Here is a 26436-nt window from a genome sequence, read left to right as displayed (position 1 = left end):
ATATGAGATTAGTTAGTCCAGCCTCTGTTGCCTAGACAGGATTGTTACAATATATTTTCCAGACTGTACCCAGTCTAGTGTTTGCTCCTTGCGAAATCAAAAGATACAACAGATTTCTGGTGGATGAGCCACACCTCTTAGCTAAAACACTGAGTGTGACCTGTAAGAATAAAGCTGCTTTGATAACTTTAAAGCACATTTCTAGGGCAAATTCAACTTTCAGTTAAATGACACCCATGTAACATCTGGAGCAATGAATGACCTTGAAACAAATGGATTTCCACTAGCATCAGGAGTAGGATTTGGGCCCTAAAGACTGTTTTATGATGACAAACACTTTCATAAAGGATTCTCTTCCCACAAAAAATAGATTAAAAGGGTATAGATGTTATAGTGACTGGTATTCCAAGAATAGGACTGATCAATAGATAGGAATGGATAGGTGAGTAATGGGGATCAGATTAATTTTTTCCCTTCCAAGCCCCAGGATTTGTTTCGCAAGGTAGCTCGCACACCAAAGAGTTTGGGAGAATCTGGGCTGCTTGTTTCCAGTGGTTTGCAGAGAGAGAACCATGCGTTCTACCTATGCTGCGAGTCTTTCCCCTGAGCTGCCCATCCATTGACACTAACAAAGAATGTGCAAGAGACACTAAGACCAGATGGAAGGGAGAACATAACATAACTAACAACTTCTTAATAACACCAGATCTCTCTACCCCTGAGAAGCTTTCCCCAGCCCTGCAGCCTGGTTCAGCTAGGCAAACACCACTGCAGGAGCCAGGGGAATGCCAAAAGGTTCAGCATGAATAGACACCCAACTGTTCGGATGCCAGGGATGGGAAAACTGAATAGTGCATTTGCCCAGTGGCATGAATGCTGGCAACTCTTGGGCCCTGCCTGGTTATCAGCTGGTGAAGTGGAGCACAGTTAGAGGCTTCCTGGCCACTGCACAAGACGCTGATATGTCCAAATGGCAGTAGAGCCCATCTGAAATTGCCTAGACCCCCATGAACATCAGGCCTCGACATGATCCTGAGTATCACTGATGATGTAACTGCCCCTCCTATGGGCCTGTCTCTGCTACAGAAACAATGAGGTTTAAAATATGATTGCAGCTAAGCCATGTTATACCATAGGGGTGTCATGGGGTGACTGGCCCCTTTAGGGGGAGATGGAGCCATCCACACCTGTGCCGTAATTAATTAGCTGCTTCCCAGCCTGAGTGAGTGGGACTACGGAGGATCAGGTGGTAGCTTAATGGGCACTTTCAGGGTTGCCCAGAAGGGGGGGCAAGTGGGGCATTTTGCCACAGGCCCTGGGCCACGCAGGGGCACCCATGAGAGTTTTTCAGGGCCCCTGGAGCGGGGTCCTTCACTTGCTCCAGGGGCCCCGGAGCTTCTTCCGCTCCGGCTCTTTGGCGGTAATTCGGCAGCTGGGGGTCCTTCCGCTCCAGGACCCGCCGCCGAAGAGCTGGGTCTTCAGTGGTAATTCGACAGTGGGGGCCAGCCTGCCGGGGGCCTTCGGGGCACTTTGGCAGCAGGTCCCGGAGCAGAAGGATCCCCCGCCGACAAATTACTGCTGAACCAGGGGCCCCCCGCCACCGAGGACCCCAGACCCCCTGAATTCTCTGGGTGGCCGTGCGCACCTTGGCCTTATAAAAGAGCTGAGAGAGATCAGTCTAGCAGTCAGGCCCACAGACAGTAAGGTTTGCTCCTGTGGAAAGCTCTGAGCCAGGCTCTGCAAGAGAAGGGTACTCCAGAGCTAGCCCAGAGCAGAGAAAGAGCCTCTTAAAGGTAGCCTGGGAATAGGGCCCATAGGGTAGCACTGAAGAGAAGCCCCAAAGAGCAGAAGAACCTTTTTGTTTGAGACTTTTTAGTTTGGAATTCTTGTTTTGTGACATGGCCGGCGGGTTAAAACATATCTCCAGAACAGACTAAGGTGTGGCGCGCTGAGACTACCTGAGGCAGGGAATAGCTGTAGTGCTACACTTGGCCAGTAGGGAGTGTGATGGAAGCAGCCACACCCCATAACAAGGGGTTTTCCTGGCATGTGTGGACACAAGGAGCTTTTTACCTATCTAAAACCCAAAAGGAATACCTACGGGAAATGGAAGGAGGGGCATGTCTCCAAGGAAGTGTACATGGGAATAGTACGAGCATTTAGGGACACAAATCAGGAAAGCCAAGGCAAAGAATGAATTACAGCTGGCAAGAAATGTTAGAAACAACAGGAAGGGGTTTTTCAAATATGTCAGAGTCTACTGCTTAGTGGAGAAGGTGAGCTGGTACCAGTAGATGATAGGAAGGCAGAGCTGCTCAGTGCCTACTTTGCTTCAGTCTTCTCACAAAAAATAACACGGGACAGGTTGATTAGTGAAGTTACCATAGACAATAAAGCAGGAGGGATGCAGATCAATATAAGTGAAGAACACATCACAGATCTTCTGACCAATCCGAATAAATTCAAATCAGCAGGGCTGGATGCTATTCACCCGAGGGTACTGAAGGAATTAGCTGAAGAAATCTCGGAGCCACTGGCAATAATATTTACAAACTCAAGGATGACAGGAGAGGTCCTGGACAACTGGAGAAGGACTAACGTGGTACCTACATTTAAAAAACAGGAAAAGGAGGAGCCAGGAAACTATAGACCAGTCAGCCTGGCTTTGATACCTGGGAAGTTACTAGAGTAATATATGAAACATTCAATTTGCAAATACCTGGAGATGAAGGGGTAATCACAGGGCCACCCCCTAGACCAAATGGTACCCCAAGCAAGGAGTGTCTTTGGTGCCCCCACGCCATTTGTTTCCCATCAGATTTGTCCCTCGCTGCAAACTAGATTGCAGTTGAGCTTTTTGCTTCCTATAATGAGCTCCTGAAGGCTCCTTCTGGGGCATCTTTTATTTTCTACGGGGAAAACAAAGAGTATTAGGGAGAACAAAAGTCTCTGTTCCGCAGTCTTAGAAAGTCATCCAATATTACATGTTAAACATGGCAAAAGAAGAATCAATCTTTTATATTGTTGCACAGATAGAGGTTCGATAGATGTCCCTGGCATCTCATTAAATATGTCCTTTATTAGTCGCTACTTATACTCAAGTCTTAAAACACAAGTACTCTTTACCAATTACACAGTAAAACAAGGTTCACATTATTGCAGCTGGGCTCTCATTTCACTTCAGTTTTTTCTTATATCTCACTGATTGACTATTGATGCCTCACCTCTTATATACCCATGAGGGCATTGTGGACATTCTAGGAGGTTCAAGGAAAATGTAGTTCTCAGAAAGTCTGGAAGGTTCCATGAAATTCTACAAAGGTCCAGAACATTCTACAAAGGTCCAGAACATTCTAGGACAGTGGTTCTCAAACTTTCGTACTGAAGACCCTTTTCACATAGCAAGCCTCTGAGTGCGACCACCTCAATAAATTAAAAAACACTTTTTAATATATTTAACACCATTATAAATGCTGAAGGCAAAGCAGTGTTGGGGTGGAGGCTGACAGCTCCTGACCCCCCATGTAATAACTTCATGACCCCCTGAGGGGTCCTGACCCCCAGTTTGAGAACCCCTGTTCTAGGAGGTTAGTGAACAATGAATCCACATACGGAATACTTGAAACATGTTATTTCAGACATTCTACTTTCCCTTTTGTGGCTAGCAACAAAAACAATCCCCCAAGCCCAGTGCCCCCCAAGCCTGGCACGTCAGGCAGTCACCTGGGTCGCTTGCCCCTAAATCCGGCCCTGGGTAATCACTAACAGTCAGCATGGGTTTACCAAGAACAACTGATTCCAAACCAGCTTAATTTCCTTCAACAGGGTAACTGATTTGGTGGGTAGGGGGAACGTGGTGGACATAATTAAGGCTACAAGTTTGTCACTGAGGTCATGGAAGTCACAGATTTGGTGACTTTCCAGGACCCCTGTGACTTCTGCAATGGCTGGTGCGGCTGGCCCGGGGGCCGCCTGAGCAGCTCGGACAGCTCCAGGGCCAGCCCCACTGGCTGCTGCTGGGGCAGTCTTGGGCCACTGCCCCCTGCCCCAGAAGGAGCAGGAGTTTGGGTGTTGTGGGAAGGGGCTCAGAGCTAGGGGTTGGGGCGCAGGAGGAGGTGAGGGCTCTGGGTGGCGCTTACCTTGGAGGTCTCCCTGGAAGCAGTGACATGTCCCTCCCTCAGCTCCCAGCTCTACCTGCTGTCTCCAACTGAAGGCACCGCCCCCACAGCTCCCATTGGCTGCAATTCCTGGCCAATGGGAGCTGCGGGAGGGACATGTCACTGCTTCTGGGGAGACCCCCAAGGTAAGCGCCACCCAGAGCCCTTGAGGAGCCGGGTAGGAAGCCTGCCAGCCCCACCAACCTTTCTCCTCCCCTGCACCAGTGGGAGTCCCAGGCCGCACACCACCTCCCGCTCCCAACATCAGCAGGGGTCTCGGGCTGCTCTCTTTGAGCACTGTGGCACCCCCTGGATTGCCCCCCTGAGCACTCACAGCACCCCCAGGCTGCCCTCCCCCCTACAAGATTTAGTCAGGGGTATATAGTACAAGTCATGGACATGTCATGGGTCATAAATTTTTATTTACTGCCCCTGATCTGTCCATGACTTTTACGAAAAATACCTGTGACTAAAACATAGCCTTAGACATCATATACCTGGACCTCAGCAAGGCTTTCGATACAGTCCCATATGGCACTTCGATAAAACTGGAGAAATGCAGGCTCAACAAAACTACCATTAAGTGGATACATACTTGGTTAAACAACCACAAACAAAGAACAGGAGTACTTATGGCACCTTAGAGACTAAAAAAATTATTTCAGCATGAGCTTTCATGAGCTACAGCTCACTTCTTTGGATGCACCTGAAGAACTGAGCTGTAGCTCAGGAAAGCTCATGCTGAAATAAATTTGTTAGTTTCTAAGGTGCCACAAGTACTCCTGTTCTTATTGTGGATACAGACTAACACGGCTGCTACTCTGAAACCACACAAACAAAGAGTGACTATTAATGGAACGATGTTGGATTGGAGGGAGGTGTCAAGTACTGTTTCACAGGGATCTGTTGTGGGTCCAGAGTTGTTTAACATCTTTATTAATGACCTGGATGTAGGTACAGAGAGCACACTGATCAAGTTTGCAGATGATACAAAGTGAGGGTTGCCAGTACTTTGGAGGATAGAGCTAAAATTCAAAGGGCTCTTGATAGACTGGGAGAACTGGGCTATAGACAACAAAATGAAATTCAACAGACAAACTTAAGGTGCTACACTTAGGGAAGAAAAACCAAATGCATAAGTACAGAATGGGGGGAAACTGGCTAGGCAGCAGCACTGCTGGCAGGGCTGGTGCTACCATTTAGGTGACCTAGGCAGTCGCTTAGGGCGCTAGGATTCAGGGGGCACCATTTTCCTCGGCAGCAACCGCAGCAGCTGGATCTTCAGCTGCCCCGGTCACCGCTGGCATTTAGGAGGAGGGACTGGGGCAGGGGAGCACGGGGAGGGCCGCCTGCAGCAAGTAAGGGGGGGGCGGTATGCAGGTGAACTCCCTGCCCCAGCTCACCCCTGCCCTGCCTCCTCCCCGAGCACGCCGTGGCTGCGTCACTTCTCCCCCCTCCCAGGCTTGCGATGCCTAAGCTGATTGGCACCACAAGCCTGGGAGGAGGGAGAAGTGAAGCAGCGACGGAGTGCTTGGGGTGCTCATGTGTGGAGCAGGGGTGAGCTGAGGCGGGGGGGGTGCCTCAGGGCGGAGAAGGGGAGCTGCCATGGGGGGGGTGCCTCAGGGTGGGGTGTAGGGAGGGGGAGGGCGCAAGGTGGAAGTTTCGCCTAGGGCGCGAAACATCCTTGCACCGGCCCTGACTGCTGGGAAGGATTTGGGAGTTGTGGTGCACCACAGTTTGAACATGAGTGAGCAATGAGCTGCTGTCGCAAAAAAGACCAAACGCACTATTAGCCTGCATTTACCTGCAAGTCAAGGGAAGCAACAGTACCACTCTACTCAGTGATGGCTAGGCCTCAGCTGGAGTACTGTGTCCAGTTTTGGTCATCAATATATGGAAAGGATGTAGAGAAACTGGAAAGGAGCCAGAGATGAGTGACAAAGATGATCAAAGGGATGGAATGCAAGCCACACGAGCGAAGGCTGAAGGAACTGGCCATGTTTAGTATGGAAAAGAGGAGATTAAGGGGGGACATGATACCGGTCTTCAGATACTTGAAAGGCTGCTATAAAAAAGATGGAGAAAAGTTGTTCTCTTTTGCCACAGAGGGCAGAACAAGAGGCAATGGGTTCAACTACAGCATAGCTGATTTAGATTAAATCTCAGGAAAAACTTCCTAATGGTAAGAACAGTAGGATAATGGAACAGATGCCTCAGTAGGCCATGGAAGATCCTTCACTGGAGATTTTCAAAAGGAGGCTGGACAGCCATTGGTCTGGGGTGGTTTAGACATAACAAATCCTGCGCCTTGGCAGGGGGTTAGACTAGATGACCCTTGTGGTCCATGATTCTAGAGCATCCTCTTCCTCACATACACCACAAGAGAGGTTCCTGTTTTATACTGTGGCTCTATCAGTGCCAAAACACGGCGGCCTCACATGACCACAAGATTTTGACACCACTGAGTCAGAGTCAGATCCTAGCCCTGAATTCGTAATGAGATACCAAAGTGGGGAGTGTGGCATGAATACTGAACTAGTTTCAATTAGATTCCAGCCTAGAGAGCATTTCTTCAGGGAAAATCAGAAAATAAAAACCACCACCAACAAAACCCAGCCAAAACAACCCTTCTTAGTAAGAAAAACTGAGATCCAGATCCCCACCGGTGAAAATGGGAATAGCTCCCATGACTTCAGTGGAGAAGTGCTGATTTACACCAGCCGAGGACCTGGCCCCACTGACCGCAATGGAGCAATGCTGATTTACACCAGCCGAGGACCTGGCCTCACTGACCACAATGGAGCAATGCGGATTTACACCAGCCGAGGATCTGGCCCTACTGACCGCAATGGAGCAGTGCTGATCTACACCAGCCGAGGCTCTGGCCCCACTGATTGCAATGGAGCAGTGCTGATTTACACTAGCCGAGGACCTGGCCGCAATGGGAAGCTGAATTGGCTTCTAGGTTGCTTGGCTTTTATTCTGTGAACTCCAGCACTTTTGGTAGTAGCTTAAGTATGTTCCTCCCCTCGGGGATCTGCACAAGAATGTGGCTGAGCTGTTCTCCTCTCCCCCCCCCCCCGCCCCGTTCCTCCCCCTCCCCGCCCCCGCCTCCTGCCGTAGGTGAAGCCGAACTGAAGGATGGTTAGATTCTCCCTCGAGGAACAACATTCTTCAGTTATGAAATCGTCCCAGCCTCTTTTTCCCTAGCCGAGCCTGGCTACTGCACGATGGCAGGATCCGGGCCCCATCCTGGCACACACACACTGCCTGACCGCAGTGGATGCTGCAGGGGCAGATTATAGGCTTCCTTCATGCCAGCATATAACCACAGGCATCTCAGAAGGCAGTGTGGGGCGGCAGAGCCCTGTGTCTGAGGTATGTCTACACTGCAGTCAGAGATGGGACTGGATCTAGCTTGGCTGTAGCTAGCTCCAATAACAATGGCAGCACAGGCCCACCTGGGATCCTGGGTGCTTACTCAGGTGGCCAGCCTATGCTGCCATGCAGGCCAATTGAGAAGAAGTCTGGGGCCTTGGTATAGCCTGTATCCTGGGGCCCCTCCAATTTCATCCCCATTTCATGCCTTATTATTGATGTTTTGAGGGGGCCTCCCTGAGCTTGGGCCCTGGTACAATTGTCCCCCTGTCTCCCCCTTTTCACTCTTCTCATCAGCCCTGCTGCCATGGCTCCCCTGGTATTGTTATTGGAGCTTGCTAGATGAAAGCTAGAGTGGGTATGTCTACATGGGCTGCAATCACACATCGGACTGCAGTGTAGATGTACCCTGAGAGCTGGAGGCATTCCACATGCCGTTTATGAAGGTATCAGGATTAGGGAGGTCTGGTGTGATGAAGGCACTGGACGAGAATTTAGTAAACCTGAGTTAGGTTCCCAGACTCCTTGAGGGACCCTGGGCGAGTCACTTAGGTCTTGTCCACACTAGAAAGTTCAACCCCCCCAGCGTGACTGACATTAGATCAATATGAATGTACTCTCTACCAGCATAGCTATTCCTGTAGGGGAAGGGGCATTACTATTCTGATATGAGTCACCTTTAAAAGTTCATCCACTCTAGGGATTTTGCCAGTATAACTAGTTTGATAAAAATCATTCCTCCGACCAACATAACTTTACAGGTAAAAACCATATAGACTAGACCTTAATACGTCTGTGCTCCAGTTTCCCATCTGTAACCTGGGGATAATAGTACTTCCTTTGGCTTTCTTTTCCATGTGTGTGTACAATGCCTACCACAAGAGAGCCCTTATTTTGGTTGGTGTTTCTAGATACTAATATATGAATGTAATGTGAGAAGAGCTCTGTGTAAGCTCGAAATCTTGTCTCTTTCACCAGTGGAAGCTGGCTCAATCTAAGATATTACCTTGTCTCTCTCCAATCAATAATGATACAGATATTATTTTCAGTATACTGCTGTGATGCACTCCGGGAATTTTATAAAGTTCACCACGACAGGATCTAAAACTCTTTTGAATTACACAGTAGGATAAAAACAACATCTAGCCCCGACACCTTCTGATTGCAAGAGACAGTGGATCTTGGCCTGAGGTGAACTTATCAGCTCAGCTATATAAACAGACTTTAGAATGGTCTCCCTGAAATGTATCCTAGAGGCTGCCTTGCACTACTGACATGAGGTCAACTGGCGTTGCTCTGGCTTTCAGACAAGCTAATTTCAGTGAGAGGAGTGTCGGTCCTTTTGGGAACCTGTCACAGTGTCTTTAATTGCACACCGAAAGGATTACTTCCAGGTCTGTACTGCTGCTATCCTGAAGGCGCAGCAGACTTTGTTGGATATTCCTATACAGCAGTGAGGGGCAGAAAGTCCAGCTTCATTATCTCCGGGGAGGTCAAATGCAAAGCAATCTTGCCTTTCAGCTGAACTTATTCGCGCTAATCTAAAATTAAGGGCCTGATCCTGTTCCCACTGGAATCAGTGGGAGCCAGACTGGGCCCTAAAAGCCAGGATGCAAAGCAGAATAAAACAGTTGCTTTTGCTCCAAAAGAGGCATCTAACATATGGGACAAGGCCCTGATCCAGCTCCCATTCAAGTCAATGGAAAGATTTCCAATGGGAGTTGGATCCGAATCTATTTAGCCAGGCAGGCCCCCAGTATCTATCTATCTATCCCCATTCACCTTATCTATCTATCTATGAATCTGTCTAGTGCCCAACACCAAAATCTAGAAACTAAAAGCACAATCAGTTCTGAAAGGGGAACCCATTAATCCTGGGCAGTTAGCTGATTCCCACTTTGATATCATTGATGATGATGTTAAATAAGATCATCCGTAACAATCACTGTCACAAGGAAGGGCCACCGGGGGGGCAGGGAGGGAGTGGCAAGTGGGGCAATTTTCCCCAGGCCCCGGGTCCCACAGGGGCCCTCACAAGAATATAGTATTCTATGGTATTGCAACTTTTTTTTATGGAAGGGGCCCCCAAAATTGCTTTGCCCCAGGCTCCCTGAATCCTCTGGGCGGCCCTGCCACAAGGCTCAGTCAGATGCCACCCGACTGCTCAATATCAATGCCGTGTATCATTTCCCCTTTGCGTACAGCCCTTCGGTGGGGTTTCAGCCTGCCTGACAGCATGCCAGGCCAAGCCAGTCTGCAATCACTGACAGACCATCAGATGGGGCGTGAAATGACGTTCAGTTGGAATGGAATCCAGAGGGCCAGCTCTATCAATGGAAATAGCTGCTGCATTAACAATCCAAGCCTATGGGAGGAGCCTAGATGATTCAGGGCCCCTGACAATGCCAGCTCTCTAGGTCACCTTTCAACTCCAGCCCCGGCTGGGCAGTAAGTGAAAATTGTTACCACTTGAGGAGTGCTTGGTAGCCTGTATGAAGGAGTTGGGAGGTCTCAGTCCTCTTCCCAGTGGGCCCACTGCTGTTGGCCATCTCATCGGAGCGGCCCAGGGCTGAACGGGTGTTGGGACTGAATTGGCCTCTCTGCTCTAATGATGGCCTCTTTGCCTCAGGCCGGAAGTGCGTAGGTGGCATGCTAGGTGGCGAAAACCTGCGTGGTACTTTATACCAGCTCAAAAGAAAAGGCCACGACAAATGATACCAATTACAAGATGGGTTTCAGTGTCTATTTGCTGCTCATAGTCCATATGCATCAGCATTGCTTGCCTTATAGCTCAGCACTTACCTTTATCTAGCACAGGCCCAAATATGGCCAAGCTGTCATTAACGGTGGTGCAATTCCACCTCCTCCCACGAAACTGGTGCTGGCACTCCTGGATCCCGATCTTGACCCCTTCTGCCACGCTGGGCATGATCTCCACATAGTTCCGACAGAAGCGCAGCTGCTTCGGGACCAGCCCTGGGATGCTGCCGCAGAGGATGGGCTGAGTCCCCAGGGAGGAATACTGGTGACCGATGGCCAAGGACCTAGAAGAAAAAACACAGTCGTTTTCAGGCTGACTCCGCTTCTTGACTGCTTGTTACCAGTTACAGCTACGGGGACAAAGCACTTTCAGTTCCTCAGCCCACTCTGCCCACCAATAAATGTCCCAGTTCCTGATCCCTCCCCACAGAGAATGGCATCATCTAGCTCTTTAATTCCCAACGAAGAGCCCCACCATACCTCCTTCCCTGAACTAGGTCTTGTCTGTATGGGGACACTCAGGAAAACTAAAGTGAATTAGTTAAACTGCATTAAAGCCCTATGTGGACACACTTGTTCAGAATTAAAGTGACCTGAATTAAGGCCTGGTCTACAGAAAACAAGAGATGGTTTGCAGAATATCCAGACATCATAATGACACGTGCATTCAAAATAGATGGGTAGATAGAGAGATGGGTAGACATACAGCTAGTTAAATAGATTTAAATATGCTCTTATGAGTGCTCCTAACAACCACCTAGAATATATTATTACAACCAAAAGGATTTTTTAATTCAAATTTCCTTTTCACCTTTGATTTAGTTTCTTTGTTTACTTTTCTGCCCTGAATGTGAAACTATGCTGGTCAGTTTCTCTTTTTGTTTAAACACACCTTGGCTACTGGGTTTTCATTCAGGACTAGCTTGTTGTGTTTGGGCCACCTCCATGGCAGAAAAAGTTTGTCTGTTTTTAAAAAAAGATTATTTGCACTGAAATTCTAAAAAAAAAATGACAATAATTTTATCGATGCCGATGGGGATAACTGCCCAGAGGTGTTGTGAGTATAAATGCATTACGGAGGGTCAGGTGCTCAGAGACTGTGGTAATGAGGCCATGTTTCACCTAAAATCGATTCTTTTCTTAACTAGGATAAAAGTTGAGTTAGAAGGTGTCACAGGCGGGCTGGCCTTTTTAAGGGGCGATTGACCCAGCCTCACCAATGCCGCCCAGCTGAGGCCTGAGGAGCCCCAGGTCCTTAGAAAGGCCAGTAGGAGCTCAACAGAGCTGGTGAAGTGCAATGAGCAGGGAGGATTCTGTAGTAGGCTCTGGGTTAGGGCAAGGACCCAGAGATGCTGAGAGAGGTGAGGAAAAGCCTCTGGGAACTGCAGCTTATGATGGGTAGGAGAACTTCTTTATTTTGACATTTTCCCCCCAAATTTCTGTTGAACCAATAAATTGTGTGCTGAGGCATGGCCCTGGCCTGGGACTGATCATTTCTGCGCTGTGGAGAAAGCCCGACAATTGACAGAAGGCGTTAGATAACAAGTGCTAAACCTCCCATCTGGCTTCAACTCAATCAGCTAGCACGTTAAAGCCTACATGGCCTTGTGTTAGACTAGAGGTGTTAGCGCATGTGAGTTAACATGTCCCAACAACACATCCCTAAATCCTAGTCAAAGACAAACCTTTGGGGACTAATTTATAGATTCCAAGGCCAGAAGAGACCATTGTGATCACCATGTCTGGCCTGCCGTATAACCACAGGCCATAGACTTCCCCCCAAATGACTCCTAGAGTGGATCCTTTGGAAAACCATCTGACTGGGCTTTAAAAATGGTCAGTGGTAGAGGCTCCACCATGACCTTGGATCCTCAGTGTATTCAGGCACCTCACTCCCACTGAAGTGGGCATTAAGCGTTTCAATACCTTTGAGGATTTGGTCCTAAAGACTACATCCAATATCCACTGAAGTCAATGCAAGCCCTTCCTCTGACTGCAAGGGGCATTGGCTCAGAGGCACTAACTTTCTATTTCCGCAGGGATGCTTGACCCCTGCTCCACCCCAAGCTCCACCCCAGGTTCTGCCACAGGTTCCACCCCACCTCTTCCTGCACCCACTCTGAACCCGTCCCACCACTTCCTGCCTCCTCTTCACTCCCACCCCAACTCTTCCCATCCCATTCTGCCCGCTCCCTCGAGCATGCCCCACCCTCATTCCACCTCTTCCTGCCCCCACTCCTCTCAGCACTTCCTGCGTGCCACTGAAAAGCTGATCACTGGCGGGTGGGAGGGGCTGGGGAGTAGGGGGAGGAGCTGATTGGCGGGGCCCACCAGCAGGTGGGAGGGACTGGGGAGTAGGGGGAGGAGCTGATTGGTGAGGCTGCTGGTAGTGCTAAGCTCTCACTATTTTTTTTCCGAGGGTGCTCCAGCAGAGCACCCACAGAGTTGGCGCTTATGCATTGGCTGAAGCCCTAAGGCTTTCATCCAGCTACTATTGAAGTCAATGGCAAAGTTCCCATTGACTTCAATGGTTCAGGGCCAACTCCCAAGGGGCTTCATACCATTCCTATTGAAGTCACTGGAGGCTTTCCATATATTTGAATGGGAGCTACATCAGGTCTGAAGAGCCCAATCCTGTCTAGTTAGACTCATGCTAATAATCCTAGCTAGCTCATGCCAGCCCCCACATTTTGAACCCGCTGGGACTAATGAGAGTAAAGGACTAGCCATAGGAATAAGAGTTTGCCAGGTCATGTCCTTGATACTGCTGCTGGAAAGATCAGCTATAGTACAAATCCTGGTAGAAATCATTCTAAATGAAAATATATTTGCTTTTCACACAGCTCCTTCCTTAATATGTAAAGGAACATCCATGCTTTTCTCTGGCTATGTGGCAGCCACAGAAGGCAGCTTTCAGCAGCTGTGAGCAGCATAACCATGTCCCCGAGGTGTCATCAGCCGCTAAGATGGTATAATGTAAACTTGGTATTTCATTGGTGAACTGGGCAGTCACTTGACCTCCAGCTGGAGAATTGTGAGTAGATTCTCTTAACTTTCTGTCCATCGTGCACATTTCAGTAAAGCTCCCTTAAACTGTTATCTTCCTAAATCACTTCAAGACTCTGAAGCACAATTTCTCCAATCACAGCACTTTCCATCAGCCTCTCTCTAATGTGTCTAATATTTAAACAAAACCACTTGATCTCTGTCTACAAAAAGTTTACCTGCTTCTGCCACATAGAAGCACCAGGTTCTTTCAGTGTCACATCTTTTTCTTTGTTGTCTTTGGCCATATGGAGTTAGCTATGTGCCAAGCTCAGAAACAAGCAAACCAACAAAAAAGTTGAGAAATGTTTGGATAAACCCCTGAAATTCAGACACTCGCATCAAGGTTACCCAAAGCTTTTGAGGTCTGCTAGCTCCCAACACCCATCCTTCTCACTATTCCCAGCACCAGCTCCCTTCTTCTCCATCCTCAACTCCTTCTCCTTGTCCTGATCCCAAGCAGGCCTTCTACATTTTGGCAATGTTGAGAATATAGTGGGTAGGGGGAGATGCTTTTCAAGTTTGGTGTTTTCTCTTGGTTAGGATGTGTGGTGTTCAGTAAATCCTTGAGTGCCCTCTAGGATCTAGCCATCCATTGTCTCCAAATCTTCTGCATTTCAGGGCTTCCCAGAACGTGTTGCCAACTCTCCTCTTGTCATTAGAAAAGCACTAGAACATGAGAGATTTGTAAATGTTGAGCCTCAGAACAGGTTCTACTCAAATTTGGGGTGGGGAGAAGGTTTGAGAGGTTTTTCTTCAAATTAGTTTGCCCATCCCCACCCTTAATTTAAGAGAAGCCTGGAATATCCATTCCTGTGAGCAGTCTAAACAAAGACAATACAATACTATTCTGTATTTTCACAACCAATGTTCTTAGTTTATCTTTAACCTTTGCCTATCCTAAAGTGTATAATTCAATCCATAATGACTATTTTTCTTTGCAAATACACCACTCTTCTTACTCAAATCAACTGAATCTGCACCTCCAAGCAGTGAGTGGTTGATCTAAGTGCTCAATCCCCATCTCTATCCACCACACCAGACACCATTTTCAGAGCTCTGCTTCTAGGATCAAATTGCTCCAGAAAAAGAGAGTTCTGTCTATGCTACAGAACTTATGAGCTGGTCAACACTATAAAATTAAGTCAACTTAGCTACGTCACTCCAGGGTGTGAAAAAGTCACTCGCCTAAGAGATGTAGTTAAGCCCTGGTGTAGATACTACTAGATCAATGGAAGAATTCTTCCGTCAACCTAGCTTCTGCCTCTTGGAGAGGTAGATTTACTTTTGCCACTGTAGTAAGTATCTACACTACAGCACCGAAGCTGTGCCACTGTAGCATTTCTAATGTAGACAAGCCCTTTGCTGGTATAGCTCAACTCATCAGAGGGTCAATGCACCAACTTTCAGAGTCACCAACTTCCTGCTAGAGCTTTCCAAAGTTCTTGCCAAACCAATAACAGTTTGTAGAGGGAAATAAACCCTATCACTGCCCGCTTAGCACATATCACCATGAATTTTTTGTATTGTCTATTTGCCACTCATGACCAAAAGTGCCTTCACTGGCTCCAACCATTACTAAGATACCCTCACTGGAAGTCCCTGGAAGCCACCAGACATTAGCAAAATAGTTGCCTTTATAAAATATTATACAGCCAGGGTGAAATTCTCCCCTATGCAGAGGGCCTATCACAAGGCCAATGCACAACTTACATCGAACGTAAGCTTTGTTTTGAGAACCGAGCAACACAAGTGACACTAATAATTCTGATTCCTAGATTTAAGTCAATCCCAGTGTCTAGCAAGCACCTGAACTCGCTGGAGTGGGACCTGCTTACATTGGTGTGAATTTAACCAACTGTATCTTAATTTGCAGTGTATCCTTTTCGTACAGGTACCTCTGAGTTTTCTCCCATGCTGCTATCTTTGCATGGGATCCCTGCAAGAGGTAACCTGCCTCTCCTCCTTCAGATCTCTCCTCATGACCCACTTACCTTCCCAAATGCAGACCCCCCACTCCTCTCCCTGCCTAACGTTCTCTCTCCTTCTGCCACGTCTATCTTAGGGCCCAATCATATTTCCTTGATCCACACAAGTACGGGATCCTCTTTGCTTGGGTCTGACCCCTCATAGACTCATAGACTCTAGGACTGGAAGGGACCTCGAGAGGTCATTGAGTCCAGTCCCCTGCCCTCATGGCAGGACCAAATACTGTCTAGACCATCCCTGATAGACATTTATCTAACCTACTCTTAATTTATCTAACCTACCCTCCTGTCTGGCAGAGGACAGGTTAAGGGAGGAGTGGCCAGGCTAAGAAGATGCACATGATTCCTCTACCCCCAAAGAGCCCCGTGAAAATCATGGCACAAAGGTAACACGAGGAGCATTTGGGGAGGGTGAGAGCCAGCTGTGAAAGTCCTGATAGCGAGGATCCCAGCCTGCCAGGGACAAGGGGGATGAGAAGCTGATGTGGAGGCTCACACACCCTCTTCTCAGATAGCCATAGCCTCCTACAGATGCCTCAGGACCTGTGGAGATCTCAGGGAAGCCATGGGGCTTGTGGGCCAGACCCAAGATGAGAGAACCATTCAGGATGCACTTTGAGAGAAGAACCCTATGGAGATTTCATCCTTTTCAGTTCTCACCCTCTCTCCCATGGAAAAGGTGACAATCAAGTCCTTATATTGATAGATCATCCAGGGCATGGACCTTTCATATCGCCTTAGTCTGTAAAGCACCATACACAGCGACAACTGTCAATGTGTTTTCCTGGTACCAAAGCAGCAGAGTATGCAGGAAAGTTACCAGTAGTTAACAGGGACACCTAATTCCATTATACAGCGTTTAAACAGCGCTGTTTTCAGTGCCATAATCCTAGCAAAGGGGAGCCTCTAAAGGTTGGGAGGTTCAGTTGAGGCAAGCATCTCAACATGCAGACATTCAAAGACTGAAATGGATATTTACCAGCATAAGGATGTTCTTGGGAAAAACAAAGCCCGGAAAAAGAACTGCCCTGTGAGGTCTCCATGAATGAAAACTCCATGAACGGAAGACAACAATGACAGGTCTGTGCGCAGTGGATGATGGGACAGAAGCCACAATTTGTCTCTTTCCTTGCCCCATTCCCTCTAATAAAAAAGTGTTGATTCCGACTCTCCATGAAAGAATGTACCCACTGTGCTGGCTTCAGGAAACTCAAATGGCATGGTGATGGACTCCCCCTTGTAAAAACACAGACTGGCGGATAGCTAGACAGAGAGATGGAGCTATTTGGAAAATGGTAATTATTTTTTACAGGAATTTTTGAATTTTTTTAAAAAATATTTTCTGTGGAATAAAAATGTCTGTTTTCTGACAAAAAATAAAAAATGTTTGAAAACTGTTTTGGGCAACCTCTCCCCCCATTTTTTAAATATAAAATGTTTGTTGCTCGTGGGGGGGAATAGATTTGGTTGCTATTTTTTCATTAAAAAAAGAAAATTTGGGCCAAAATTAAAATTTTCCATGAAAAATTTAGTTTTTGGTTTAAAAGCCTTGTTTTGAAAAAAAAAGTTTTGATTAAAAAATAACAGCTCTCGGAGACAGTGTGGCTGCCAGATACATGTGAAATATTAAATATTACATTAAAATCAATTTGGGCTTTTCAGTTCTACATCCTGTCCCCAATAAAATACAATCCGTGTTTTACAAATAATCATAGAATCATGGAATAATAAAAATGTATGCTTGGAAGGGACCTCAAGAGGTCACCTAGTGCATTTCCCCATGCTGAGATAGGATTAATTATACCTAGACAATCCTTGAGAGGTGTTTATCTAACATGCTTTTTAAAAACCTCTGCTGATGGGGATTCCACAACCTTCCCAGGTAACTGGTTCCATTGCTTAAATATCCTTACAGTTAGAATTTTTTCCCTAATATCTAACCTAAATCTCCCTTGATGCAAAGTAAGCCAGATAGGGGAGGGGTAGCTGAGTGGTTTGAGCATTGGCCTGCTAAACCCAAGGTTGTGGGCTCAATTGTTGAGGGGGCCATTTAGGGATCTAGGGCAAAAATCTGTCTGGGGATTAGTCCTGCTTTGAGCAAGGGGTTGGAGTAGATGACCTCCTGAGGTCCCTTCTGACCATGTATTGTATAATTATTTCTTGTTCTATTCTGAGTGGACATGGAAAAAACTGGTCACCACCTTCTTTATAGCAACCGTTTACATATTTGAAGACAGTCATTATGTCCCCCCTCAGCCTTCTCCTCTCCAGACTAAATGTGCCCAATCCTTTCATCCTTTCTTCAAAGCTCAGGTTTCTCTGAATCTCTTATCATTTTTGTTACTCACCTCTAGACCCATTCGAGTTTGTCCACACCTTTTTTAAGGTGTGGTGCTCAGAACTGGACACAGCACTGCTGCTGAGGCCTCAGCAGTGCCAAATAGAGCTGGACAATTACCTACCATGTCTTACATATGACCCTCCTGTTAATATGTCCCAGAATTGCATTTGCCTTTTGTGCAACTGCATCACTTTGCTGACATACCCCCTTCCACTCGAAGGGTGAGGTGTATTTCTTTGACTTGTACCAGGACCGGCGCTAGGGGTTTGAGCGCCCTAGGCGGACGGCAATTTCGCTGCCCCGCGCGCTGGTCCCGTGGCTCCGGTGAAGCTGCCGCAGTGGTGCCTGCGGAGGGTCCAGTGCTCCGCGGCTCCGGTGGAGCTGCCGCAGTCGTGCCTGTGGGAGGTCCACCGGAGTCACGCGAGCAGCTGACCGTCCGCAGGCATGACTGTGGCAGCTCCACTGGAGTTGCGGAGCATTGGCTCCTCCGCAGGCACCACTGCGGCAGCTCCACCGGAGCCACCTGCCGCCCCCTCAGGCAAAACGGCGCCCACCAATTATTCTGGCGCCCTAGGCGATTGCCTAGGCTGCCTAAATGGTAGCGCTGGCCCTGCTTGTACCTTTTTAAATAATTCAGACAAATGTAAGTTCTAGTTCTAATGCTCTTAGAAGTTCTGAGGAAATTCACAATAGACTAAGGCGATTTCAGATACCTGATCTTTACTCTCATAAAATAGGCCTGAACATGGGTGGGCCATGGAAGAGTGAGAACGGCAGGAAGTGGTCTGGGGGTGGAGCATGGGCGGGGCACACCAGCCTGTTTGGAGAGGCTCAGCCTCCCCCGGCCTATGAAACCCACTGCCCATGGGCAGGGCCGGCTCCAGGCACCAGCACAGCAAGCAGGTTCCTGGGGTGGCCAACGGAAAGGAGTGGCACGCCTGGCTCTTCAGCGGCAATTCAGCGGCAGGTCCCTCAGTCCCTCTCAGAGGGAAGGAACTGCCACTGAATTGCCGCTGAAGAACGAAGCGGCGGCGGTAGAGCTGCAACCAAAGTGTCACCAATCACGATCACGGCTTTTTGTCTGTTTTTTTTTCCGCTGCTCGGGATGGAAAAAGCTGGAGCCGGCCCTGCCCATAGGCCTTAAGTGATTTAAGTTACTGATTTATATATAGGTAGGGCCCTACCAAATTCACAGCCATGAAAAAAGCATCACAGACCATGAAATCTGGTCTCCCACTGTGAAATCTGGTCTTTTGTGTGTTTTTACCCTGTACTATATGGATTTCCTGGGGGAGACTAGTGTTTCTCAAATTGAGGGTCCTGACCCAAAGGATTGCAAGGTTATTTTAGGAGGAGTTGCAGTATTGCCATCCTGACTTCTGTGGTGCTGCCTTCAAAGCTGGGCAGCCAAAGAGTGGCGGGTGTTGCCCAGGCACCCAGCTCTGAAGGCAGTGCCCAGCCACTGGCAGTGGTGCAGAAGTAGAGGTGGCAATGCCATACCATGCCATCCTTACTTCTGCACTGCTGCTGGCGGTGGCTCTGTCTTCAGAGCTGGGATCCTGGCCAGCAGCTGCTGCTCTCCAGCCACCAGCTCCGACAGCAGCACCACTGCCAGCAGCAGCGCAGAAGTAAGGGTGGCCGTACCGCAACCTGCCCACAATAAACTTGCAAAGCTCCCCCTCCCTTTTGAGTCAGGACCCCTACAATTAGAACACTGTGAAATTTCAGATCTAAATAGCTGAAATCATGAAATTTATGATTTTTAAAATCCTATGACTGTGCAGTTGACCAAAATGGACTCTGAATTTGATAGGGCCCTATATATAGACACATACAAATATGTACCAGGGATGCTGTAACAGGTGGGAACAGGGCCCCATCACTTTCTAATGGCCATAAGGGTGAGTGACACGGGGAGGGGGCAGAGAGGAGTGAGCAAGGGGCAGGGTCTTGGGGGAAGGGGCATTGTGGGAACAGGGCCTCAGGGGAAAAGGCAGTGCAAGGGTGGGGACTCAGGGAGAAGGGGTGGTGTGGGAGCAGAGCCTCTGGGAGAAGAGCAATGAAGGGACAGGGTGCCGGTGGCCCCCCACTTTTAGGAAGCTTCCACTGCTCCTGGTATGTACATAGTACTATGTATGGGTCTGATCGTACAAACACTTATGCATGTAGGTACCTTCAGTTCCACAAGTGCTTACATCACCCTTTCCCTGCTCCAACAACAACATGTATGTAGTGCCTTTCAACAGAGGATCTCTAAGTACTTTCAGCAAAGGAGACATAGGAAACACTTCACTGACCACTGAAATACAACTACCTCTGGTGTGGAATGTGGCAGCCATTTAACAGCGCACAACAACAGCACCCAACAGATTGGATCTGGAAGTGGAGAATACTATACTCAGCTAAAAGTTCAAGTGGACTGGAAGGAGGCAGAATTCTTTATACTGAGATTTGGCCAGGAGAATTAATTCCAACAGGAACTAAAGACCATCACAAAGATCACCACTTCCCACTCCAAGTGCAAGGTGCATTGGACTGCACCTTCTCTAGTATAAACATATAGCAAATATGTATGTGTGTGTGTGTGTGTGTATTCTAAAAATGTGCATGTGTGTGTGTATATTCTAAAATAAATGTCCAGAACAAAACACTCCACTGCACACAGTTTTCCCACAGGGGAGCAGATGAGACAACAAACATGTGAGGAAAGTTAGTCACATTGCTTAATGAATGACTGGAAGATGCTCAGATCCTATGGTGTTGAGCACAATGTAAGACTACAATAGAATAGGACACCAGAATTAACAGCCCTGCTTCTTGCAAAAAGTGCCTGGAGCTCTTTAATTACCATAGGCAATTAGGTCTTCTCTTTTACATATGAACTGAAAGACAGCGGCTTAGTGGCCCCTCAAGCCACACCAAGGACAATTACAATGGCATCACCTATACAACATTCTACCTTTAGTTGGCGATTGGTCCTGCTTTGAGCAGGGGATTGGACTAGATACGTCCTGAGGTCCCTTCCAACCCTGATATTCTAGGATTCTACTCTAGGATTCTATACCTTGCCCTGCTCTTCTACCTCACCTTTGAGGCTGAGAACTTCTGCTTAGCTTGAGAGCTGCTAACCCCCTAGCACAAGGTATTATAGCTGCACTCTCCTTAACGTTTCAATCTGCCACCTACACCGCAGTTTATGAGAGCTGTAAATCTCATGGTTACAATGACCTCACATAATGATGTTGCTGATGAATAAATTTACCCGGGATGAACAAACTATGGGCACAATGTTACTTGCAGCTGAAAGCAGCGTTCACGTGAACAGTTTTGCTGCTTTGCCTCATGCCATTTCGTAACCTACAAACATCTTTTTTTTTTCCCCGCAGTATGTAGAAAACGTGTCCTTCTGAGGGCTTACAATGCAAAGCCCGCACCTGGCTCATTGGACAACACTCCCATCTATGCACAGAAAATTTCCAAACCTTAGCACTATTTTTTATGGAAATGAGGCAGATTTTCAGAAATATGGGAACCCCTCCTCCCCCCAAACACCCACATATTGGGTACAAAATTTAAAAACACTTAAGGGATTTAGGCACTTAGGGCCAGACCTTTAAAGGTGTTTAGATGCCTATCACTGAAATCAATGGGAGTTAGGCATGTAAATGTCATTAAAAATTTGGCCCGTAGGAATCTAAATCTCCTTGACAGTTAGTGAGATTTAGGCTCCACAGACCCAGATCCTCAAAGGTATTTAGGTGCCCAATTCCCATTGATTTAAACAGGAGTTAGGCATGTCAGACCTTTGAGGATTTGGGCCTTGTATTCCTGAGGCACTTGAAAAAAATGGGAAATTGGCTCCTAAATCACTTAGACAGTTTAACCCTAAGGCTACGAAGTGGCTAAGTCACTTTTGAAATTAGATTTATAGATGAAACCCACTATGCAAGACCTAAGCATTACAGTGATGATGATGATGATGATGAAAATTTAACTCAATTTCCTCATAGTTCTGCACTAAGCCATGTATATTTCATACTCAGTCCACCACAGATGGCTTTTTAAAGCTACGTTTTGCACATCCAGAATGCACACTCACTAATGTCGGAAAGCGACTTCTTTGGTATTAACTGAGTCATCAGGCTTAGGAAATGTGTGATCTCACGCTACACTGTTCTCCTAGAAAAATAACAAATTGATTTCATTCTTACAGGCTATGGCATGCTATATAATTGAAGACATTGCCTTGTCAACTCAGACCGGTCTGACCGACTTGAGACATCGCTTACAGCTGTTTACAGAACCATAAAATTTCCTTCTCTTTGTTTTCCCTCCCTTTTGTGCTCTCTCTTTCCTGGATGAACCCCTACTAATGACTTAAGTCCTAGCAAGTCATGAAATACTGCTACAGAAAACTAAGGGAGAGGCCTTGATTAAGGACAGCATCCCAATTCAAGAGTGCAGTCAAGCACTTGCTTAATTTTAATATTTGAAAGGACTTAAGCACCTGCTTAAAACTGAGCTCCGTTTAAGTGCTTTGCTGAATCAGGGCCTATATGAGGAACATTTTGTGTGTTAAGGGGTTGCGTGTTTTTCTAATGATTGGTATTGAGCTAAAGAGTCTAAACTGCAGCCCTGGAGGCTGGATTCCTCTTTATATCCACAGAAGAGTATTGCCGATTTCGCCTACCCCTGCACTGCTCCTGAACCATGACTTAGAAGGACCGCTGCCACAGATGGCATGAGAATGGGCTCTCCAGGGTCATTCAACTCTTGGCCTCTCTGCTGAGGCTGCCAGTCAAGAAGTCAATTTGACCACTTTGCCCCAAACTATCTCTGCGTGTTTTCCCATGCTACCCCTCTGCTTGGGCTTAGAGACGACCCGTGCTTGCCAATAGTGTGGGGGGCAGATGGAGGGCAGCTGGCTTCAGCATCATAACTGAACATACTCTGTCCATGTGAGCATTCTCAGTACAAGCCAAGCAGCAAATCTTGGGGCGGGGGGGGAAGGGGAAGGGTGTGACCCCGTGTTGCCCCTACATGGGCTTGTAGCGGTTGATAAATTTATAGGCAACAATGCACCTGTCACTAATAACAAGTTCTTTACTCAGGAGGTTACATGTGAATTGTTTACTGAATTTGAGATTGGTGGAGCACATATAGAGACTTTATAGGGTTATTTCCTACAGACATGCATAATTAAAATGATAGAAAAATGTTACAAAACAAGGAAAATACAACATGTCCCCTCTACATTGCGCGTACTCCTGACCCGACCCTTAGAAGTGAAGATGGAAAGAAAAGTAAGTGGAGAGACCACCATGAATGGAGATGACATTTGGACTGCCAACCACTTGTGATCCCAACTAAAGGTTGGCCATACACCCTATTTTATACCTTTTCCTCAACACCTACACATGTTTGGTGACTATATTTACACTGTTTTCCGGCATAGCTGTCTGGGAAACCATAACTGTAGTTCCAATTGTTGCATCAATCCATGAGTCAATATTTCCAACATGTTCCTGTGGCTACCTCATGTTTTCACATACTAAAAATCACCCCCGCCCATCCACCCCCAAAAATCCATTATTTCATGGTTCTACAGTATATTTGTTTATCACAAGCTACATATTGCTAAATCTTATAACCATAGGTCACTTACTTATGCTAACTTCTGTGCTACTTCGTGTTAACTAATATATAACTACAAGGCTTCAGTTCATTGCCAAGCTTACCTTAACATTAATGTGTATACTGGACATTTTCCTACTTGCATTTCAGCTCTATTGGCTTCCGACAATCAATTTTGCAAATAATATGTAAATTAAACTTGCCTCATGTCTTCTCTAGAATCAGGACATGAGTCACAGGTCAATGGACTCCGTTCCCAGCCCTGCTCTAACGAGTCACCGCCCCTCTTTCCATTCAACCCCCTCCTAAAGACTCAGGACTGATTCTCGTTTACACAATGTTGACACTGCAATCCTGGGGGGCGGAGGAGGGGGAAATGGTTGCAACACAGATAGACGGACCTGAGCACGCTTTAATCGAACGAGCTCAGGCACCAGTAGAAGTGAAGCTGTGGCAGCACAAGCTAGAGAAACCCACCCGGCACCTTGGGTAGTTTCACTGCTGTTGTCACTGATGTTAGCTAGATGAAAGCTAGCTCAGGTACGTCCACAGATGCTGCAGTCACACCTCCGATGGCAGTGTAGATGTATCCTTAGCCCATTTTACACAGCTCCGGCAGGGTAAAGGGTCTGTACTTATAACTTAGGTCAACATCCCTGATGGCATAGCTATATCAGGCTACCTCCCAGGGTAGATGCAGCTAGGGCAACAGACATATGCTTCTGTCACCCGCAGCTACCGTCATTTGGGGAGGTAGAGCTCCTACAGTGATGAAAGATCCCCTTCCACTGGTGTCAGCTGTGTCTACACTAGGGGGTTATAGGGCACAGCTACAATGGTACAGCCATGCTGATAGATTCACTGTAGTATAGACGTACCCTGGGCTCAAAGGGGGAAAATCAAAGGGCTTTGATTTGGGGGTTCTGCTCTGGAGAGTCTGGAGGCCAGCCAGCTAGGTGCTGCACAAACATAGTCAATGCCAGTTCTTGCCCCCCAAAGCAGCCAGTTCATGTGTTTGTCCCATATTCGTTTTGTCCTCCCTGCAAAGTAAACTGAGAGTGTTTGGATCTGCCTTTCGCCCACAGCCTGGGCTTGCTCTGGGGAAGAGCTGTGTTGGTTGCGATTTCACAGCTGCTCTGGCCAAGGAGAAGGTGGGTCCTCTCATTTGTGTCAGGGTGGTGGTATATATCTCACAGACAAGGGTTCTTAAACTTTTCTACAGGGTGGGCTATGTCTTAATGGAGATATTTTCTATGGACACTTCCCTTCCCACTCACTATAGCCTGGGCCACCTCTCTTACCCTTTGTGATCATATAACAGCCTTATGGCAATGCAATCACTTACTCATGTGGGAAAGTTACATTACAGCTGGTCAGGGAAGTGGGGATTTTCCTTGCAAAAAAACCCCCAGACCTGCCCAAAACAAACACAAAAATTAGTTTTCTGGGAGGGGGTTATGAAACTCCAAAATGTCTTTGACAAAAATGAATTTTTGGGGGGTAAAATCTGCATTATGCCAAGAAACTAATTTCTATTAGGAAAAAAGCCTCAGTCATAGAATCATAGAAATATAGGAATGGACGGGACCTTCATAGGTCATCAAGTCCAGTTCCCGGCCTCATGGCAGGACTAAGTATTATCTTGACCATCCCTGACAGGTGTGTGTGTGTGTGTGTGTGTGTGTGTGTGTGTGTCTAACCTGTTCTTAAAAACCTCCAAAGATGGAGATTCCACAACCTCCCTAGATCATTTGGTCCAGTGCTTAACCACTCTGACAGTCAGGACATTTTTCCAAATGTCCAACCTAAATCTCTCCTGCTGCAATTTAAGCCCATTGTCCTGCCCTCAGTGGATAAAGAGAAAAATTCATCACCCTTCTCTTTATAACAATCTTAGATACCTGAAGGCTGTTATCATGTCCTCCCTCAGTCTTCTTTTCTCCATCCTAAACAATCCCAATTTTTCCAATCTTTCCTCGTAGGTCATGTTTTCTAGACCTTTCACTATTTTTGTCACTCTCCTCCGGACTGTCTCCAATTTATCATCTTTCCCAAAGTGTGGTGCCCAGAACTGGACACAGTACTCCAGTTGAGGCCTCGGTGATTTGACAATGTTCAGACAGCCCTGAGTAACATTAGGAAAGTATTGAGTGTATTTGCAGCTGTCTCTGAATGCAATTTAGTAGCTGGAAATAAGGAGGAGCCAGTGCCCTGTGACAAGCCAACTCTCCACAGGCCACCAGCAAATACTCTTCATATAACCAGGGCATCTATGGAACACAGAACGGATTAGTGGGCAGAGTGCAGAAGAAGTGGTCAAAGCTGCATGATAAATACCATTTGTCACAAGGCTCTGCTGTAGTTATATAGCTATAGATAGTGTGTAAAACTGCTTTGGGAGCGGCCCTCTGAGATAAAAGTTTTTATTAAATGGCATGTAGGAAGAAGAGGGGAAATTAAATTCACTTCCTAGAATGAGGCCACCGTTGTTGAGTGAAGCATGATTAATCTTAGTGGAACGGGCAGCTCAGATGGAACATTGAGGCACCCGATGGCCTCTGATCAGGTGAGGAAATTTCAGGCATGGTCAGCTTCCATCTACGTTAAACATCCCAATGTCCTACGCCCATTTAGTTGCAAACCCCTTCTCACGTTGCTGAACATACCAGCTATTGTCCCAACTGATCTCAGTGGAACATTGCTGGAGGGTGGGAGGCATGGCAGGGGCCGAGCAGGTGAAGGGCTAATGTGTATACTACAGGCTGATGTCTCTGGAGTGGTCAGAGTTTCCCTCATGCCTACTAGCTCAGTGGTTTGAGCATCGGCCTGCTAAACTCAGGGTTGTGAGTTCAGCCCTTCAAGGGGCAAAAACCTTTCGGGGAATTGGTCCTGCTTTGAGCAGGGTTGGACTAGATGATCTCCTGAGGTCCCTTCCAACTCTGATATTCATAGCCCTGCACAAGTGACTTCACACCTGGTGACTCAGCAGTGCAATTGCTTGGCATGCCTGGCCAGATGGTTTTACAGGGATCTGGTAAACCCGAATCCTAATGACAATGCTAGCCGGTGAGTCAGTGCCTCACGCAGCAGTCGTTGGGTGCTGGTGAAACCGGGGAAGGCGGCTGGCATGAGA

At 47.3% G+C, this 26436-nt stretch overlaps 1 protein-coding gene across 1 annotated transcript in view; it reads right to left on the bottom strand.

Annotated features, from left to right (window-relative positions):
• The window catches only part of WNT3A (Wnt family member 3A), a 131107-nt gene that overhangs the window by 58031 nt on the left and 46640 nt on the right, over positions 1–26436 (bottom strand). Inside the window, exon 2 of the mRNA XM_030549863.1 lies at positions 10338–10579. Within this exon, the coding sequence (XP_030405723.1) occupies positions 10338–10579 (242 nt within the window). The remainder of the gene's footprint in view (positions 1–10337; positions 10580–26436) is intronic.

The sequence above is a fragment of the Gopherus evgoodei genome, chromosome 2, assembly GCF_007399415.2.
Source record: "Gopherus evgoodei ecotype Sinaloan lineage chromosome 2, rGopEvg1_v1.p, whole genome shotgun sequence".
NCBI lineage: Eukaryota > Metazoa > Chordata > Testudines > Testudinidae > Gopherus > Gopherus evgoodei.
Note: the sequence above shows the minus strand (reverse complement) of the source record. Positions and strands in the feature narration are given on the sequence as shown.